The sequence below is a fragment of the Equus asinus genome, chromosome 24 (genome assembly GCF_041296235.1).
Source record: "Equus asinus isolate D_3611 breed Donkey chromosome 24, EquAss-T2T_v2, whole genome shotgun sequence".
Taxonomy (NCBI): domain Eukaryota; kingdom Metazoa; phylum Chordata; class Mammalia; order Perissodactyla; family Equidae; genus Equus; species Equus asinus.
In genome coordinates this window covers 65790757-65810845 of record NC_091813.1, presented here as the reverse complement: position 1 = coordinate 65810845, position 20089 = coordinate 65790757, and the positions used below count along the sequence as shown (strand labels likewise).

At 46.5% G+C, this 20089-nt stretch overlaps 1 protein-coding gene and 1 long non-coding RNA gene across 3 annotated transcripts in view; one reads left to right on the top strand and one right to left on the bottom strand.

Annotated features, from left to right (window-relative positions):
• Positions 1-6785: 6785 nt before the first annotated feature.
• Positions 6786-10059, bottom strand: TCF21 (transcription factor 21). The gene is made up of 2 exons (XM_014850563.3): positions 9079-10059; positions 6786-7331 (listed from the first exon to the last, which is right to left on the bottom strand). The coding sequence occupies exons 1-2, from the start codon at positions 9526-9528 to the stop codon at positions 7242-7244; spliced, it is 540 nt and encodes a 179-aa protein (XP_014706049.1). The 5' UTR covers positions 9529-10059; the 3' UTR covers positions 6786-7241.
• Positions 7338-20089, top strand: part of LOC123279614 (uncharacterized) — a 41430-nt gene continuing 28678 nt past the window's right edge. For both annotated transcript variants that reach the window (XR_011497742.1, XR_011497743.1), the window contains exon 1: positions 7338-8274. This is a non-coding gene — a long non-coding RNA (uncharacterized lncRNA). The remainder of the gene's footprint in view (positions 8275-20089) is intronic.

The following is a 20089-nucleotide window of genomic DNA, read 5'->3' as shown; positions in this document are numbered from 1 at the left end:
TAATATTTTATTGGCTAAAAAGTGGTGGTGATCTTCTCAATGAAATGTTTCTATTCCATGAAGTAGATCATTTTAGGTTATATGAGTACGTTTTCTGGCTGTTATTATCCCTACCCCATACCCGCATCATAGACACAACAAGACCTGTGAACATAACCTTTCCCCAAACACATGTTGCTCACCATTGGTGCAGCAGAATAACACTAGGCGGCCCATATGCAGACACCCCAGCCCTGATCACATTAGATGACATCCTTTGCAAACAGATTTAGGATTCTTGTCTCACCCAGAGCCTCCATCTCAAAAAAACTGCCCCCACGAGCAGCCAACCTGTTCACCCGTCCCCAGCTAACCACAGCTAAGGGGACAAGATGCATGCGACTGACCTGAAGAATTTAATCAGAGCCCCTTAGAACATGTCTATAGTAGTACTGATCTTGAGAATTCAAATTAAGAGATGCTGAGACTGAAATTTGGATAGTGGAGGCTGCAGTTGGTTCTTGTAGAACTGAGGCCATAGTCGCCAACCTAACGAAGCAACCCCGTAAGAAACAGAAAGTTCAGGAGGAGTGGAAAGTGAGCCAGCACAGAAAATCACATTGCAGAGGAGGAAATGCAAAAGATGGGCAGAGAAAGAAGAGCTATGGGCCCCGAGAGCCCCAGAGAGAGAGAGAGGGAGAGAGAGAGAGAGAGGGAGTTTCATTCCTGACTTTCAGTTTCCCAATACATTTTCCCAGTGTTTATTTTCTGCCTGGAGATGTCAGCCAGATTCCTTGGCCTATCTTTACAATGCCTCATTCCCCTTTTTATTTGAGCCAGTTCGAAGGGATTTTTGTTCCTTGTAACCAAATGACCCCTGCTGGTTTGAAAAATTCCCCTGGGTTTAGAGATGACTTGGATTTTTTTTTTCAGTCCTTAGTGGGGGGAGAGAAAAAAATGCTTGTTAAGAAAAAAAAAATGGTGGAGGAAGGAGCTATTGAGTGGGTGATGGGTGCCTGAAAGTCAGAGATTCTGGGCAGCAGAAGATGGTGTTATGCATATAAAGTGCAAAGGAAGAAAAAGAATTCTAGATCAGGGGCATTAGTGAACGAGCCCAGGAACCAAACAGAGAAGTTTAGAGATGACTGGTCCCCAGTGACGGTAAGAACGCTCAAGGGAGACGAACATTGTTGTGAAAGACACAGCACTGTATATGGGCCCTTTCTTGGGCTTTAGTGCTAAGGAAAGAATCCATGTGTGGTGAGGACCAATGTTTCAGGTTAATTTCCCTTCAACAGCACTGATGGTGATTTTTTCATTATACATTTATTTTTATTATGGAATAAGCGTCTCTTACCAAATTCTAAAATTAAAATTAGACAATATATTTGAGCAAACCTGTGGTCCTGGCAATGCGACATGAACTTACCTAGAAGACACAGGCATCTCTGAGGAGCTTCTTATGAAGTCTTCAAGGACTTACCATGCTCCTGTCACTGTGCTAGGGGCTGAGGAAACCTAGGTGAAATGGCCAGACACCTGCCCCACCCTGGTGGAGCCAGCGAAGATAGATACAAACTAAGTAAACACACAAAGAAATCATAGAAAATAACACCTGTTATTGATCAGATGATAAGGGCTGAAATACAGAATTAGGAACAGGGTCCACTGCGGACAAAGCCGTGAGGTCTCACTAAAGAAAGAAGAGACCTAATGATAACCGGTTTTAATCATACTCAAGATGACTTGAAGCGATTGCATTATCACAAGAATTTAATAACTGCTTACTATTGGCTAGATAACTATTGAGGGGAAATGCACATCATTCTTTCAGGCACTTTGTGACATAATGACCAGAAGAAGGGGAGAAGGGGGAAAGACAACCAAAATTAATTAATGCCTATCATGTATCAGACATTCCCACTTACATTAGCTTACCAAAACGGTCATTGCTATACCCGTTTTACAGATGGAAGAAGCAAGGTCCTGAACAGTGGAGTATCTTGTTCAAGGACTCAGTCAAAAGCTCTTTCCACTCTACCATCCACCAGTAGTAGATCTAACCTGCGCCTGCTAAAGGCAACAAATTATCTCCCCACCACCAACTGGATTAATCTTAAAATAAGGTCTTGTGAACATTTTATTCTTATAAAGTGTCTCCAATTATTTCCACTATTCAAAGCACCTTTTAAGTTGATGATTCCTACCTAAGGGCCATATAAATTCAAAACTGATAATGTCTTCTTCTGTTTCATCTGAGCGTCAGGGGTGGCAGGTCAAACATCCCCCCCCCCCCCCCCCCCCCGCACCCCGCCCCAGCTGATGCCATCTACTTCTGGCAAGTCAGCTTGCTTTATTCTTTCCTCGAGTATGCGCCTGAACTTCAACGTAGGAGGTTCAGTTTCAACTGAAACTCTGGCAACAGCCCCACTGTCAATTTCTTTGCTCCGACGCCCTCCGTCGTATCCATTTTCTTCCCCGCAGCCGCAGAGGGTTAATGATTCACTCGTGATCCGGCCTTCATGGAGGTGCCAGGCATACTCTGGGTGCAAAGGATGAAGTGACGAGTCTCTCTAGGAGTCTGGTCTCAACCGGGAGACATTCTAAACGGTGCTCCCTCAGCCCTGCCCACCCCTTTCTCCTCCCTCTGCCCTGGGAGGGGATCTTGAAGCCGGGTCCTGGGAGTGGTTAATCCTTCCGTGAGCAGGCCGGAGGGTGGACCGGCGGAGGCGGCCAGATCTAAAGATCAAAGGCGCGTCGAGCCAAGACTCCTGGAGGAAGCCAGAGGGCCCTCCAGGACGCCGCTGGCACCGCGCGTTTCCAGGGGCAGAGCCAGCAGTGAGAGAGGAGGATGCAAAGCTAGGAAAGGAAGTTGGGCTCGCCAACCGCGCGGGGCCGGCAACCCCCCTCCCGGGCCGCGCGGGGTCCTAACCCTGGAACCTTCGGCTGGCGGCGCGTCCACGCAGGGCCGGTGGGCAGCGGCCCCCGCTCCCGGCGGTGTCGGAAGTACCAGAGTACTAGGATCCCCGGGAGGCTGTGTAGACTGGGCTCAGAACTCGGAGCCTCCATCCTCCTCCCCTAAACTCCTCTCGGGGCTGGAAAAGCAGAAAAGCCGCGGAGGGGACGTTCCCACCCGGCCTCTCGGCTCGGGCCTCCCCTCCCGCGGGCCTCACCCGGCGACCACCCCTCGCCGCTGCCCCCCAGCCCCAGGCCGACTGCCTAGGAGGCCGACTGCCTAGGAGCCCGATGCACCGGGCCCCAGACCAGCGCGGAACCTTCGCTGGCCTGGCCTGGACCGGGGGACCCTCTGCGCAACGAGGAGCCGCAGGGGGCGCCAGTCCCGGACGCCCAGATCTTTCTACCACTTAGGGGTCGCAAGAGAGCCAACAGCAGCTGGGCTCTAATCCCCCCAGATCTTTAACTCATTACCTGATGAAGTCTGTCTGAGGGCAGAAGCGTGCGTACACCAGGGTCACCCAAATCTCTTGTTTTCTGAGGACAGTGGTTTGACGTCCAGGACTGGTATTTAAGCATTAAGAATACACTGCATGCCGCGTGGAGTGAACAGAAAAGTGGATGAAACCGGAGGCCAGAACATGCAGCCTCTTAAAAAAAAAAAAATCAAGTATTTTCTTTCCCTCTGCATTAACTTCTTTTGTTTCTCTAATGAGACATCCCAAAACAGCGATTCTCAAAAGTGTGGTCCCTGGACCACACCAGCCGAGTCAGCATTGCTCGAGAACTTGTTAGAAAGGCAAATTCCGGGTTCCCACTCAAGACCTTTTGAATCTGGAACTCGGGTGGGTGGAGCCCACAAGCCTTCCAGGTGATTCTGATACACACTGATGAACCACCAGCTCAAAAGTCGCCTTGGGCAGTGTTTCCTACTTATTGCTGCATATAACCAGCGGCTACCAGACTCGGTTTACCACTGCTCTGTTTAGAAAGTGTCTCAGGTTTGATAGTGGGAAAACCTGCTAGAAACACAATGAATTGCTTGAAAATCATACAAGCAATCAGTGAGAGAGAGAGAGTGGGTGAGAGAGAGAGAGAAAGAGAGAGAGAGAGAGAGACGTTCCCAGCTACAGTCCAGTTTCAAGATCCATCTGCTCCTCCTGAGAACTCGCAGACACGCTTATTTGCAACACTTCATTCTCTTTCCAGGTTTCTATGACCTGCTTCCGTTGTTCTCCCGATTCTTCTTTTTTTTCCCCTGGTTCTTTCTGAAACATTTTCTAAGACAGTTTTCATAACCAAGAGGTCACAGACAGGACACTCCCCACCCCTCACCCCTATCTGGCTTGTGGCAAAGGGGGTCCTCCAGTCCTTCTGAGCCACTAGCCTCCTATTCAAATCGAGACACACCAAGGACCTGGCAAGCTGGTGGTGGCGCCCTGCTGGGGCAGACCGGGGGAGAGCAGCAGACACAGGGCAGTGGACCTGGCGGGCACGGGGTCCTGATCTGGAGTAGGAGAAGGGCCCAGGGGGAAGGCGAGATGTTTAGACTGTGGATGTGCATGTGGAGGAGTGGGGGCAGTCATGCTGTCACTTTCCTGGGGCTGGAGGTAGCCACAACCCAGTTATTCAGTGCTGTCTGTGAACAACCTTGGGGTGCAGCATGTGGAGGCCCCAGGCTGAGGCCCCGGTGGGCGGGGCTTCCAGACACCCTGATACCAGCATAGCCCTTCACGGTGCTGGTCCCAGGCCCTGTCTTTGCTCTCTGAATGTTTCTGGATTCTAGATTTCCAGAAAATAGGCATGTTGGCAGAAAGCTCTGGACGAATTTGGAGAACATTGGGGAGGTGTAAAGGTGAGAAAAAGAGAGAGAGAAATTGTAATGTTCAACATTGCCTTATGGAAGAGAGGTGTTTTGCTTCGTGCAATGAAAAGGCCATCACCTGTACCTTACAAATATATACCCTTTTGAGCTTCCTGCATAGACTCTTCCCGTTTGGGTCTAGGCGGCTCACCAGCCGCCACTTAGTAAAAGTAACCGATCTTTGCACGGATCTTTTCCTTTACAAAGTGCGCAAATACCATCTCAGTTGAGCCCCACTAAAGCTTTGAGAGGCGAAAGAGGAAAAGCACGAGTTATGAGTATTATATTATCATTATCACATTTATCCCCATTTTCGAAGATGAGAAAACTGAGGATCCAGGCCCTTTCAGGAAAAAGCTAGGCGTGGAACTAGGGCTTAAAGCCACACGAACCGTATTCATAGCCTCATGCTTAATTTAAGCAAAGGCTTCAAATTTTAAGTAGGAGGTGTGAGGACTTTTAAAAAATCCTTTTGCAGTTTAGGGTCATCAGAATGAGCAAGCAGAAGTTTTTTTCTCTACGGGGCCTCCTGCGTCGAGTGCTCAGAGTTCTGAGCATTTGGTCTGTAAAAACTTGAGTGGGAGCTCGAAAACTTGCTTAGCTTGAAATGCAGACGACTGAGTGGCGCTGGGATTCATCCCCGGCTTGAACTCAGCATGGGGGAGGCGAGGGCCCCGTTCCTCCAGTAGACGGAACGAACACGCGAATTTGGGGAAAGTGGAGGTGGCCAGAGCTTGAAATGCGCTCTTGAAGGTCAAATGTGGGGTGGGGGGTGGGGGTGTAGACTAATACCTTAAGAAGTTCCACGACTTAAGTGCGAATGAGGGGCACGTGGATGAGGAGTCACCGACGTTCCCAGCCCTTGGAGAGTGGAGAATCGCGCTTAGTACCCTGGTGACTATCACTGGCAGAGAACATCCCCGGGGCCACAGTGGTTGCCTCCTCGGGGCTAGCACCGCCGGCTCCTTCCCTGACAGCCAGGCGGAGGGCTCCACCCGCTAAGCCGCGTTCTGGTCGGAGGTAAGCGCGGGAGGGGGAGCGGGGAAGCTCTTACTCCAGGTACCAAACTGAGCCGAGAAAAAGAAAAAAAAAAGTCGAAAGCAAGAGCAAAAGAAGCGGAAGTTTCAAGGCCCTCTGCGAGGAATAACAGTATAAATAACAGAAGACGTCTTGTAAACACTGCGGTCATAACCCCGAACATTAAACAGCCGCGGTGGCATCTGGCGCATCGGCCGCCGCGGGCTGCGCTGGGGCAGCGAGGGAACCCGGTCCCAGGCTCCTCGGCCTCGTCTCTCTGTTTATCTCAACTTAATCTTCCCCAACGAGTTGTTCCGTAGCCTGGAAGATGTTTAAATTAAAACCCAGTCCGCCGGAAGTCGTGGCGGGGAGCTGGGCTCACTGGCTGACGGTCGCTGAAAAGCAGGCGTGCGCGGTGTTAGAAGTAATTCATTAATTACTGATAAGAAATGTGTGATGCATGTCGCAGCACTTGGAAAATGGTAAAACGCATCCTAAAGGTTATGGAATTTACATTTTTACAGCTCCCAGCATTTCTTCACTGATTTGCAATTTTGCGTTGTTTGGGTTCAGGTCCGCGCCTAGAAAATTCTAAAACATGGAGTTGACCTTCCTGCTCGTGTCAGCAATTATACTGTGCAATACATGAAAATCGGATTTTTCGTTTCTGGTGTGTTTTTCCCTTGAACTGTGTAACTGTTGATAACTTTGATCCTGCCCTTTCTTTGTTCACAGTCACCTTATTTCTGTCTTAAAAGTGACCTGTGAATCTGAGAGACTAGAGTTTCTTTTGGAGGTTTCAGCCCAAAATATGATCTGCACCCTCACATGAAAATCGCACTGAATCCTTTTCTATCTCTAGAAGTTTAGATTGGGGTTCAGAAGAACCACTTTTATTATCAAACTTCCCCATAGTTCCCCACTTTTCTATTCCAAATAAATTTTTTAAAAATCACACCAATGTCGGGGCTTTTAGTAATATAAAGAAAGATTTATTTTCGAAAGTAGCAAAACTTGTTTGAAAAAAATATATCTTTAAGTGAATTACTTTATAAATGTGACTGTCAAAGTCAGCTATTCTATGACCTACATTTTACAACATATTGTACAAAAGATACACATTGATAGGCTCTTATTATCTATTTATATATTTATAATTACATATTGCACTTGGACCAGCAAGGCTCGCAGAGTCATTCACGGTAGAAGTTAATAAAGTTAAATAGGTGGGAATCTGTAAGGACAGTTGATCTCCTCTGGTTTGGAAACGAATCTCCTCGTCGCAGTAAAGTGTTCTCGCGGGGTGGGACAGGGAGAGGAGCGTTGCGAGGGAGAAGCAGAGACAGAGAGCAGGGAGGGCAGCGCTCGCCCTCCCGAGGCCCGCTCCCCCCGGGAGCGCGCCTTTCCCAGACTCGCACCTCCAAGGTCAGGACGCCGTGGTTCCGCATAAGCGGCTCGCGGTCACCACTTCTTTCAGGTCGTTCTCGGGTTTCCCGGCCACCATAAAGGGCCACGTCTGCAGGAGAGAAGAGGGTGGAGGAGGTAAGCGGCCGCGGAGGAGGGGTGGGATGGGCTGGGAGCCTGAGACGGAAGGAGAGGGCGCAGTGGGGGCAGGCAGTGAGGCGCAGAGACCCGTTATCTCTGCAATTTCCTCGGCGTGCTGGCGCGCCCCGTGGCTGGATAAAGCAAACAGCAGCGTTGGCGCCAAATCACAGCTCCTCGGGGTGGTACAGCAAAGAGGGGGGCTCATACTGGGTTCGAAGTGAAACGCAAGAGAGGAGGCCTTTGGGAAGCCCAAAGTGGCTCGTGCTGTGGCACAGCCGGGAGGCAGATGTCACTGTGAGCAGGACCAGGGAAGCCCAGATGGACCTCGCGCCTGCTGGGCACCAGGTTCGAGGCGAAGCGTTCCCCTGGCCCCTATTCCGAGGCCGTGCTCAGGTTTCCCGGCCCTCTGGCTTTCATCCTCATCGATTTCCCTACCGCCAACTTTCATTTCCTCCATCACAAACACGAGCCTGGACCACATTTTCTAAATTAACGACTGGCTCTTAAGAAAACAAAAATACTGCTAATAAAAGAATATACAGGCACATTTTATTTAGGAGCATCTTCCTACTGGACTGAGCAACCACAGATTTCTCTTCCCATCTCTGTGAGCTCACTTAAGTTTCTTACTCAAAGATGAAGGCAGCAGCAATTGTAAATGAAGGCACTATTTTCATTTTAGTTCCAGATTTTAAAACGCTATTTACTTATCTCATTCGAAAAATAAACTTTTAATTGGAGGGAGAAATATTTTTTCAGGGCAAAATGTGGTTTTGCATTCTCTCTCCCCAGTTCCTGAAACTAACTCAGTGAGAAGACAGTTCAGATCTTCAGACCTCTCACTAGTGTTGGGCGATAAGACGACTTTTAAGAGGAAAACCTCTCCTTCTTATCATACATAAACAGAGGTGCTAGTAAGTTGTCCTTGTTGTTTTTCTTTGGAGTCTGGAAGTTTTAAAATGTATTAAATGAAATTAATCAAATAAAAAGGAATTAGAATATATTCCTTAAACAGTACAGCACATTTGAGAAAATATAGACTCAGTGAGCATTACTTCTTAAGACAAAAAGTAACATGTTAAATCTTGGATGAGAGTGATCTATTTTAATATAATTTATTACACTAATACTAGTGAGAATTTACTGAGTATGCTGACATTTGCTGGAACTTCTGGGGTTTAAAAATATTGATCCACCTATAGGAGAAGAGCAGTAGTTGGAGACATACATGACTGTTATCAGGAGCATGAATGTGTCCATATCCAATGGTCCTAAATACACTTTGGGAAGAAACAGAGTTGGGTGTTCTTATTCGTAAGATTTAGAAGGGAAATTTATTTTCTACTCTTCACCTAAGAGAGGAATAAAGGGATTAATAAAATGCCTTCTGGGCGCGCAGCATCTTGTCAGTGCTCCCTGTCAGCACCAGCCCCTCCACGCCGGCCCTGATGGCGCGGTGCGCGGACCCTCCTCTTGGCCCGCTCGATGCACTTGGAAACTCCTAATTGGGCTGCCACGTCAAACACTCGAATAAATCACCCTGCTCTGGGCCTGCAGGGCCGAGAGTGGGGGCCGTGTGGGGATCTCCTGCGAAGGTCCCCGGAGGCGCTGGCTGGCGGTGGCCGAGACGCGTGGGTCCCGGGGCCGGCGCGCACACTGGCACCGGGCGGGCGGGACCCGGGGCGCGGGGTGGGCAGGGGCCGCGCGGGGGAGCTTACCAGGTTGACCGGGTGAATGTACCCGTTCTCATACTTGTCGTTAGCCAGGATCTGCCTCAAGTGGGCGATGTAGCTAGACGCCAGCCTGAGCGTGTCCAGCTTGGAGAGCTTGGTGTCCGGGGGCACCCAGGGCAGGGTGGTCTTGAGCCTGGAGAAAGCCTTGCTCAGCACCCGCATCCGCGCCCGCTCGCGCGCGTTGGCCGCGTTGCGCTGGACCTGCTTGCCCTCCTGGCTGACCCCGCTCAAGGGGCTCTTCTTGGTGGGCGCCTTCCTCCTCTTGCCCAGGCCGCCGCGGCCCTTCTGCGGAGACCCGGTCTCGCAGTTGGAGCTCTCCTCGGTGCTCTCGTTGGAGGTCACAAACTCCTTGTTCGAGTCCATTTTCAGCCCGTCGCAGTCCAGCATCTCCACCTCTTGAAGGTCCTCCACGTCGCTGAGGGAGCCGGTGGACATTTTGGGGGAGAGGATGAGAGAGAGAGGAAAGGGGGGGAGGAGAAAGAGAAGAGAGAGAGAGACCCCAACGCCAATGGGCCCCCAAGTGTGGAGTGTGGAGCAGCCACCTCGCGTTGGGAGCTGAAGCCGGGGGTCTGGTTGGGTCGCACACGCCTTCCCCTTCGCAGCGTTGTGAGAAGGAACCGCGAGGGCGTCTGCGGGAGGGAAGGAACCCGGCGCTCTGTTTCCCCACCCCCGGAGTCGTGGCCGTAGAGGAGTGTGAGAGAGCGCTGAGGAATTCGGTGGACACTAGGAATTTATCTGGGGAATAGAGAGGCGGATCCTTGCAGCCCAGGGGAGGGGCCTGCCGGGCCCCAGCAGCACTCTTAGACCCCTTTCACAGCGGAGGGAAACTCACGCACAGACCCTGATTTCCAACTTATAATGTAAATCAACTCATCGGCAACATGTGGAGACCCGTCACCTTCTTCTGCTTGGGCAAGGCCCCAGCCCCTCTGCCGGCCCATCTTCTACAGCCTACTTTCCCTCTTAAGAGATCATAGCTGGGCGTTGCTGAGAACTTTAGGAAAACGACCGGATTCTTTGCTCTTTCTGGGCCTTCCACCCACAAATCTCACAAGCCTCTCCCTGGCTCCCCACCCTCCCCAGAAAACACCAATTAAAGTCCAGGCAGGGATCTACTGTGCCTGCCAGCACCGTGAAAGACTCTATGGCTTTACCAAGACATCCTCACGCCTTAACTGGGGTCAGTTAAGAAAACTAGTGCTTATGCATCTTTAGGCTGATGGCAGAGAAAGTACCAAAACACCCGTCTGCATCTGGTCACTTTAAAGATATCAAGGAACAGCCTGCATGTACACAGACATGCTTGACCATTGCACACCACACGCACCCACACAGTTTAGTGCGAGTGGGGGGAATGAGAGAGTCACAGGTGTGTGTGGAAAGTATTTCCTTAGTTGATAATCTTTTCTTAATGAATTTAAAACTTTCTCCTAACTTTCTTTCTAGAAATGCACCTATTATTATCTTAAGAACCTGAGTTGCTCTCAGACTTCACCTTGCCTGGGGCTTCCTTGGCCTTCTACTTACATCCCCTGTGCTACAAGGGTTGCACAGGCCAAGCTGACATTACAGAGCACTGATCAGGATTATCCCTTTGGGGAACGTTCCTTTGCATCCCTAAGCCCAGCCTGGACCATGTTTCCTGGAGAATATGAAAATCTGGGGAGTGAGTGGAAGAGCAAAGAGAACCAGAGACCCAGGGGTTGACGGAATTGATGCCATGAAATTGGAGAGACTGAGTGCATGAATCTTTCTTACTCTTTCTTCTCCAGGTTGTTTTTCCTTGCAGTTAGGCAGTGAACACGAGGGGCTGAAGCAAAGTGTAAGAGCGGCTTCTCAGCTTCTGGCTCGGCGTCTGCACCCCTCTCCTACATTAAGATATCATATCTCTAATCCTGGCTCAGCTGGGAATTCGCTAACCTCCAACGTTTTGTTTTGTTAGCAGGGTCCTGTTTGCTTTCTCCTATGCTGTAAACTAAACAGATTGTCAGCAAATCAGTCTTTATTAATGAATTAGTGAGACGCCCCCCACCATAATATCTTTGCCCAGGATCCAAAATTTGTTACTCACCAGTGCAGAGATTTATGAGCTCCTTCATTTCTGTTGTTTGCGCAGGTGGAGGTTTAAATGACCATATCCACCACCAAGATTTATTGCGAGAGTGATTGATGTTATAAACCAGGAAAAGGACTCTTCCCACAGCAGGGATGACAGAAATATCAAGTTGAAGTTGCCTTTGTCCTTGTGCACAAATGACCCAGTACTACAACACAGAAAGTATAATAATTTAATCTGAGATCTGAGACAGCGTTAAGAGAACACCCAGCAGGCCTGTTAAACGTTTCCCCAGTGATTCCCAAACTGGATTTCTGTGATTTGCCCTCCCTTTTCTCAGTCTTGGTAAGACATGAAAGTTAAAGTTATTTTTAGACTAAAAGAGCTATGTGAAAATGGCATTGGCCAATACTTTGTGAAACGTGTGTGTGTATGTGTGTGTGTGTGTGTGTGTCTACTGAGATATCTGCCAGATAACTACAAATAACTTATTTATTTGGGCTCTGCAATGAGATAATAATTAAGAATCAGAGCTATGGCCTTACCACATACCAGGCCATTAAGCTGTAAAGATTTTGCTTCTTGGAGCCACCCTTTTTGAGGGGAGGTTGGGTCTGGCTCTCTGCTACACCTTAGTTGGTGGGCTGCTCAGGCTGTTTGGGGACAGTAACAATCATAGTAATATGTACCACTGAATAGATTTCTGCCATCTGTCTACTTTTTCAAGGTCTGAAAACTTAAAAATAGCAATTTCTGGAAGGGAGCAAAACTAGTTTTTGTGCCTAGAAATTACTTTATTTCAGATAAGCCAGAATTCAGTCCACTTATCCTGCAGTGATACATTTAGGCTGGGAAGGGCTGGTAGGTTGATAACGAACTTTGGGGTCTTCATAAAAACTCTACAAGGTGAGAGAAGCTACCTGTTTGGGAGCAAGATATGAAGAAGGCTGTTATTCAGGTATCTGGATGTGAAGTCTTGAAGAAAGTAGATTAGTATAATCATACTGTTTTTCTCTTGACCTTTTGTGTCTCTCCCTGCTCATAAATGCTAGGTACACATGGGTGGGGAAGTGACTTACTGTCGGATTCCACCGAAAAATCAGTGAAGCTGTAACTTAGACTGTGCCAAATTCTCCCAAAATATAAACTGTATTCTCTGAGAAAAGAAGCATTTTTGAGAAGCTGTGTTAACTCTTTCGATAACAAGAGAAGTAGTTTAAACATTACTGTTTTGAAGAACTAAATGAAAACTGGTGGTTTGAAAGCATGACTTAGTTACTAAAAGTTCTTACCTTACTTTTAAGAGAGAGTTTGTGCCCCAGAGACATCTGGTCAATTTGCCGCACACTTCTACCAATTTGTTTTGCAAGAAAGGCTATCTTTGAAAGATTTCAGTGCTAAGGAAAATTTATCTCCAAAAGTTGTAAAATGAAGATTAGGCGTGGAATGTGTCCTTGAACTTAAATCCTGGTTTATCAACTGATAAATTTTCAGGAAGTTCAAATTTGATTCAACTGCACTTGGATGGAATAATTTGCTTCCTTTTTTATGAGAAGGAAAACATCACAGGCTTCTTTTGAACTGACTTCATATGCCATCACATTCTCTTTCCCATAAACATAAAAATACGCCTTTCAATCCAAGTTTTAATCCTTGTCTGTACCCCCCACTATTTGGCAGAAGGCACACAGGCTGGCAACTTGGTGAAACAGCCAATTCTCTCTTTTTTCCTTCGCTCCTAATTAGCCCCTGCAGGTGTGTTATTGTCTTTGTTTGATGGCAGCTACCACCTCTTCAACAATGTGACCTTCTATGCAAATCGGTGCCTCTTTCTCCATTTGACATTGTCACTGTACCATTTGTTGGTGGTTGATTGCTTTCCATCTTCTGCTCATAAGCCCATTGAAACCTGACTCTATTTTACTACATTTTAACTTATTTTGTAAAGCAAGCATCGTCTCCCCTTTCTTGTTCCAAACTGTAATGGCGCTGGCCTGTTGCGTTTTGGCAGCCGCAGTGACGATAGCACCAGTCAGTGAGACTGGCGATGTGGGTGTTGCTGGTCTCTGTACCTGTGTCACTTATGACCAGTAATCAGACAGCCCCTTGATGTTCACCTAACCCCCAACTTCTCACATTTAATTCAATGAATTGTAGATCAGATGCCAGAACTCTAAGATGTAAAGCTGGCAAATAACAACAATTAAGTCCAAAGAAAGACTCATCATGGTTCTTTCGAGCCAAGAGGCAATCTCCCACCCCACGTGCTTGTGATGTAACTTTGAAGGCAGCCAAGGCTGTGCACATGAAGGACAGCTTTTACCTCACAGACCAGAGGGCTGAAGGAAACTCAGGCAGATGGTGAGCGGCAAAAGCGTTACAAACCCAGTTTAATGTCCTCTTAAGTCTTCAATATGAGAATAATGTTATTAGACCTGCTCAATATTAGGAAAGAAGTGGCGGAAAACTGAGCAACTCTCCAGTCAGGCACCAGGTCAGAGTCCTTGCCTCCATCCTCCCATTTTATACAGAGTCTCTCCTTTCTGTTGTCACTACTGAAGGAAGAGCTGCTGTATGAAATGAAAATCTTATCAGAAATGTGTGCCAGAGACTTTCTGCCCATAACGATGAAGTTTTAGAGAAACTTGCTTGAGTGAAGACTTTTCTGTATCTTAATGTAAAGACTGAGAGCAAAGCCCCCCAAATTTTCCTAAAAAGAATAAATCTTGTGGATTCTATGAAAGATACTTGTAAAGCACTTATATGTTAAATATGGTTTACTGATGGCTATAAAACAGATGCGGGCCATCCTGCTGTCAGCCTCCTTGCTGTCAGGCTGGGAGAAGATGGCACCAGAATCCTTCTGGTGATCATCTCCTTGGGATATGTCCTCATGGCAGGTGCTCTCAGCCTTGAGGAGCCAAGAGTCGTGGAGTTTAGATCCTGGGACCAGCAGGAAAGTACTGAGAGTGTGAATCCTGACCTCGGGAACATGAAATATTTCCCGGTGATGTAGTATTTTGAATAGAGCCCCAAAGTCACACACTGTCAGAATTGGAAGGGGCTGAGAACCGAGGAGTCTCTAAATGGTCAAGAATTCTGTACAGGTCCACGCTGGTTGTCAGTGACAGTATTCCCACTTGAACCTGTGTCCTGATTTGCCGTGTAAAACTCCTTCCACTAAGCCAGATTGCTTGGAGTTGTTTTTCCTATGTGAATAGTAGGGAATGTGTGAGAAAATTTATACTCTGTTATCCCCTATTTAGTAAAAAGAATTTGTAACAATTGAACCTCGAATTATATAAAATGACACATTTGAGCCATCCTGGGGGATAGCGGCTGGAACCTGTCCAAGGGTGTTTAAGTAAGGTAAGTTCCAGAGTGACTTTGTTAAACTGAGATCTAATCTCCACCATGGGGGCTTGATGGGCAGCCCAAGGGCCACTCATTTGATGAAGCCCTTCTTTCCATCTCCTCTGCTAAACTCTGGTTCAAGTCATCAAAATCTTTTACTCAGATGACTACAGAAGTCTCCTGCAGGATCTTTTTGTTTACATTCTTGCCCTTCTAAAATCCATTTCCAACAGAGTGGTCTTAGTCGTTCCTCTGCTTAAAATCCCTCAAGCTTCCCGCTGTGTTTAATATAAAATCTGAATTCCTTATCCTGGCTTGTATGCCTCTTTACTCTGCTTACCACCCTCCAACCACTCTGGCCATGCTGTGTCTCTCAAAGACACTGTATCATTGCTGACCCCAGGACCCTTGTCCTTGCTCTTCTCCCTGTTTGGATGGCCTTCTCTGGCTCTCTCTCTGTATGGGTGGTTCTTTATTTTTCAGGTCTAAGCTCAAGTGTTACCTTCCACATAAGAACTTCCTTGAGCATCCACTTAAAGATACCTCTGTCCCATAATCCTATTTTATTTGTTAATAATAAATACTAGTAGCTAACGTATAGTAAGTGTTTACCACAAACCAGGCACTTTGGGGACTAAGTCCTTTAGTTCTTCTAACAATCTAATGAGGTAGGAACCTTACGGATGAGATAACTGAGACACAGAGAGATTAAAAGCCTTGTTTAATTCACAAAGTTTGTATCCGGTTGTCTACTGCTGTGGAATAGCCTACATTAGTGACATTATTTTTTCTCTTGGTTCTGTGGGTGGACTGCCCTCAGCCGGGTGGTTCTCACTCGGGTCTCTCATCTTGTTGCACCCAGAAGGCATCTGGAGCTGAAGTCACCTGAAGACTTGGTTAGGCTGTCTTCATTCACACACCCAGGGGCTCAGCTGGGATAGCTGGAACAGCTCGGGTCTGGTGGGGCATCTTTCTTCACATGGCCTCTCCAGGCGGCTTCCTCTTCCTGGCAGTCTCAGGTGGTTGGGCCTCTTCCGTGGGAGCTGGCCTCCTGCTGAGCGACCATTCTACGAGACCCAGGTGGAGCTGAAGGTCTTCTTGGGACTTAGCCTTGGGAGTCACGCAACATCACTGATCGAAAGTCAGTCATGGGGCCCGCCCCAATTCAAGGGGAGGGACCTAGACAAGCGCGTGAACACCAGGAAGTATGGTTCAGAGTGGGAGCGCCATGCTTGGGGACAGGTTACTACAGTGGATAAATGGCAGGGTCAAGATTTGAATGCAGACAATCTGACTCTAGAGCCCTCACTTGAAACTACCAATATGTTCTGAAAGTATTTTGTTTAATTGTGTTTACTTTGTTATCGTCCCTTGGCTCGCCCTCCTCCACCCTCACTGTAACGAGAGCTTCCAGGGCGCAGGCTCTTCGAGTGCTTTGCTCACTGTGCGCTCAGAGCCTAGAGCAGGGCTGACGTACACTACTCACTTAATAGACAGTTGGCGAAGAATGAATGGATGTTCTAGACCACAGCCTGTGGAAGGTGCGCTGTGAACTGCAAGAGGTGCACATTGTTTAGAGTACTAACACAACACCGCACTAACACAACTAACGAACACAACTCCAAAATACAGTGGCTCAGACAAGCCCCAAGCCTGCTTCTCCCTCTTAGTTCTCTGCAGACCTGGGCAGGTGGTCCAGCTGATGGGTGTCTGCTGCACAAACACTTGCAGAAACCTGGGTTCCTTCTGTCTTGTTGCTCTGCCATCCTCGGGGTAGGGGTGCCTTCACGTGCAGAAGTGCAGTCCGCCTGCCCTCACCAGCTTTTAGGAACGGGAGAAGAGGGTTGAGGGCAAGCAGATTCCTTAAAATAACGGGACCTGAAAAGTTATACATATCACTTCCACTCCCGTGCTATTGGCCTCTTTATCTGCCAGGAAAGTTTGGAAATGTTGTCTCTAAATATGCTGTGCTGAAACTTAGAGTTGAGGAATCCCTTAGTAAAAAGAAGGATAGCCAATTCCGTTTCTGCCAGTGTATTTGCAGCATAAAGGATAAAATTAGCCATGTACGGAGTAGAATATTTTGTTTGGTAGAAAGTTCAGGGGCTGGCTCCGTGGCCTAGTGGTTAAGTTCATGCGCTCTGCGGCGGCGGCCCAGGGTTCGGATCCTGGGCGCGGACGTGGCACCACTCGTCAGGCCACGTTGAGGCAGGGTCCCACATCCCACAACTAGAAGGATGTGCAACCAAGATATACAGCTGTGTACGGGGGGATTTGGGGAGATAAAGCAGAAAAAAAAATTGGCAACAGTTGTTAGCCCAGGTGCCAATCTTTAAAAAAAAAAAAACTTGAAAGTATAGATTTAGCATTAAAAAAAAAAAAGAAAATTCACTTTGTGTATAAACTAGCTTCATCACTTATATGCAGATCACAAGTTTGCTATGAAGTTTATACTTAGTTCAAATCAAATACCAGTGGGCTTCATTTCTTTTTTTTGGTGAGGAAGATTGACCCTAAGCTAACATCAGTTGCCAATCCTCCTCTTTTTCTTGAGGAAGATTGTCACTGAGCTAATATCTGTGCCAATCTTCCTCTATTTTGTATGTGAGATGCTGCCACAGCATGGCTTGAGTGATATGTAGGTCTACCCCTGGGGATCCAAAACCTCAAACCCTAGGCTGCCAAAGCTGAGTCCGTCAGCTTAACCACTATGCCACTGGGCCAGCCAGGCTTCAGTTCTCATTTGGAGCTCAGAATTAGTTGAAACATATTTAACAACCTACCTCTGACTACATGTCTGAGAACACGCACCTGTGTGAGCCATTCCAACTAAGGTTGTCACTAACTTAACACTCAGTAAAGTGGCTTTATGAAGTTACCGTTTTTGAGGATGGACCAGTAAAAATGTGCAGGTTGTTAAAGCTATTTATATTAGCAACTATTGGCCCTCCCTAAAGCCCTCCAGGCTGCTTGTTTAATTTCTATTGCTCTGATCATGCAACAGGTGTAAAGGGTTGGGAGTGAGTGGCAAGCTTCTTCCCCCCACCCCCCATTTTTTATTTTTTTGACTTATTTTCAAGATTTGATAGTAGTTTACTGTCTGGGTCAGCTTGTGCTGCCACAGCAAAATATCATAGGCTGGGTAGCTTGAACAACAGACATTTATTTTCTTACAGTCTTGGAGGCTGGAAATCAAGATCAGGGTACCAGCACAGTTGCTTTCTGTGAGGACTCTCTTCCTGGCTTACAGATGGCCACCTTCTCACCGTGTCCTCACATGGCCTTCCCTCTGAGTATGTGGGGGTGGGGGGAGATCTCTTTTTCTCCTAAGTCCACCAATCCCATTGAACCCCACTCTTGTGACCTCATTTAACCTTAGTTACCTCCTAAAAGTTTTATCTGCAAATGGAGTCCCATTGGGGATTAGGGCTTCAGCATATGAATTTGGGGGAAGACAAAATCAGTCCATAGCATTTATCTTCAGAAATTATAACTGGAGAATGGTTTTTCTTATTTATTATTATTTCTAACTTTCCATGTACTCAGGATTAAGAGGAGATATGCCTAGGACTCTTCTGTCATTGGAGAGTGTACTGTATACCAATGTCATTATACCAATAACAATGACAACAACAAGTAGAACAAATCTTGGGCTCTGTTTGTCTTGGTTTCTTTTTTGAGGAATCATTAGGGTGAAGAGCTTTAAATCCAGATTCATGGTCTATGACGAGGAGGGTCATCTGATACTCATTCCTAAAATTCGCAGAGGGCAATCCTCCCAAAGAGAGGAAGACCATTCTTTAGTTAGAAACTCTAAATCAACTCTAAGGAACCCATTAGTAGAAGAATTTAGGAATTCTTCGTCCAGTGCATTGGAGTATTTCACTCAGCTCCCACACAGAAATAGACATGGGTTAGACCAATTCAGCAATAAAATTTGCCAAACATTTCTTGGGGTGTTACTCTATAGACAAAACAAACATTGATTGACTGCACTGGGGTCTTTCTAACTGGTCACTCTGACATATTTTAGATAAAGCCAGTATTATTTTCAGCGAGAATGTTCGGCAGATATTAAACTTCCTCTCACATGGATAAGTAAGCTCTTTTTTCTTTTAACCCAACTGCAAAACTGACCACAATGAGATAATCTTCCCAGGAAGGGTAGAGTATAACATTTCTCAAATGAATTTGGGCAGAAGGGTGAACTAAATATTGGATGAAAAATGTGATACTCATAGCCGATTAAATGATAAAACATGAATGTTCTTCATAGAATTATGGTTTTTGTTCTTAAGCTTTTCTCTGAAGTTATGGTGACATAGTAGAACACTCTTGGACTGTGAACCAAGGGACTGGGTCTAACTTTTGCTTATATAGCTGATTAGTTGTGTGGACTTGGACTAGTCCATTAACTTCGCTGGGTCTCGGTGTCCTGTTTAACACGGTGACAGCAGGGATGGGTTCCTTAGTGTTTGGGGTGCATTAACTGAGATGATATTTGTGGAGTGGTCTAGTTTAGTGCTTAACCTGGAGTAAACACTTATAAATATCGGTTGTTGTGATGGTGGTTGTTGCTATGATTACTATCTCTAGGGCGCTTTTTGACAGTAGCCTTCTATTTTTTTTTCCGTTTTCACTTTGGGCTAGGAGTGTGATTATGAAGACTATAAGACTTTCAACAACATCAAAGAAACACCTTCTCTAAAAACTAAGCCTTAAAAATGTGTGTGTGTGGGAGAGAGAGGAACAATTTCAATAAAATCTAGAATTCTATTATTTTGGATGAAAAGCAGCTCATGGTCTCAGTCACAAAATTAAAAATCTGTTCAGCTTTAAGCTATAACTACTTTAGTCTTTCCCTTCACTGTCTGGTGATTTAACTGTTTGTTTCATTAGCAATCATTCTTTTTTTCCCCCAAATTAAATTTATGAAGTTCAGGTCATAGTGGAATAAAGATATCGCATGCTCTGCAAGAGCCTCCCAGTAGATCACTGATATCACCAAGCTTATTTGACCGTGGGGTAAAAATCACAACTTTCTTTACTGTGCAAGTAACCACACTTTTTAAAAGAGCTATCAACAAAGATTAAAATGCAGATACAACTGTTTTTTTTTTTTTTGAGTTGCTTATTTTAAAATTGGTGCTAGGTTAACATCTCTTTTGAATTTTTTGTGATTTTAAAAAGTGATGGAACTCTATTAGTACATGATTTTTGCTTTTGCCTACGTGAGCCCATTCTGTTTGGCTCTATTCTATTCTGTTCTATTTGCCTGCGAGCCTATTCTAGATAATTGCTTGAGTTTCTTAGGAAGGAAAATTAACTGTTGAAATGAAGGTGACCTGTAGCCCGTTCTCCGGTTTTGCATTACCAACTTTTAAAATTAGATCTCAGTAAAAAGCTTGTTCTAGCCAAGAGCCAAAATGGTCACATCCTAGAATTCTGGCCTCTGATTTCATTCTTATAAAAAAGAAAGGCCAATACCTTGAACAACACTTGTCTTTCGTATCTGTGACTGACGAATGAATGTAAAGGTCTGAAGGCACAAGATTGCATTAGTTTCCCAGGGCTGCTGCAACAAAC

Coding starts and splice junctions, on each gene's coding strand:
- TCF21 (XM_014850563.3), bottom strand. CDS start 9,528: ATGTCCACCGGCTCCCTCAGCGACGTGGAGGACCTTCAAGAGGTGGAG. Junction 7,332..9,078: donor ACATTCACCCGGTCAACCTG/GTAAGCTCCCCC, acceptor TCTCTCCTGCAG/ACGTGGCCCTTTATGGTGGC.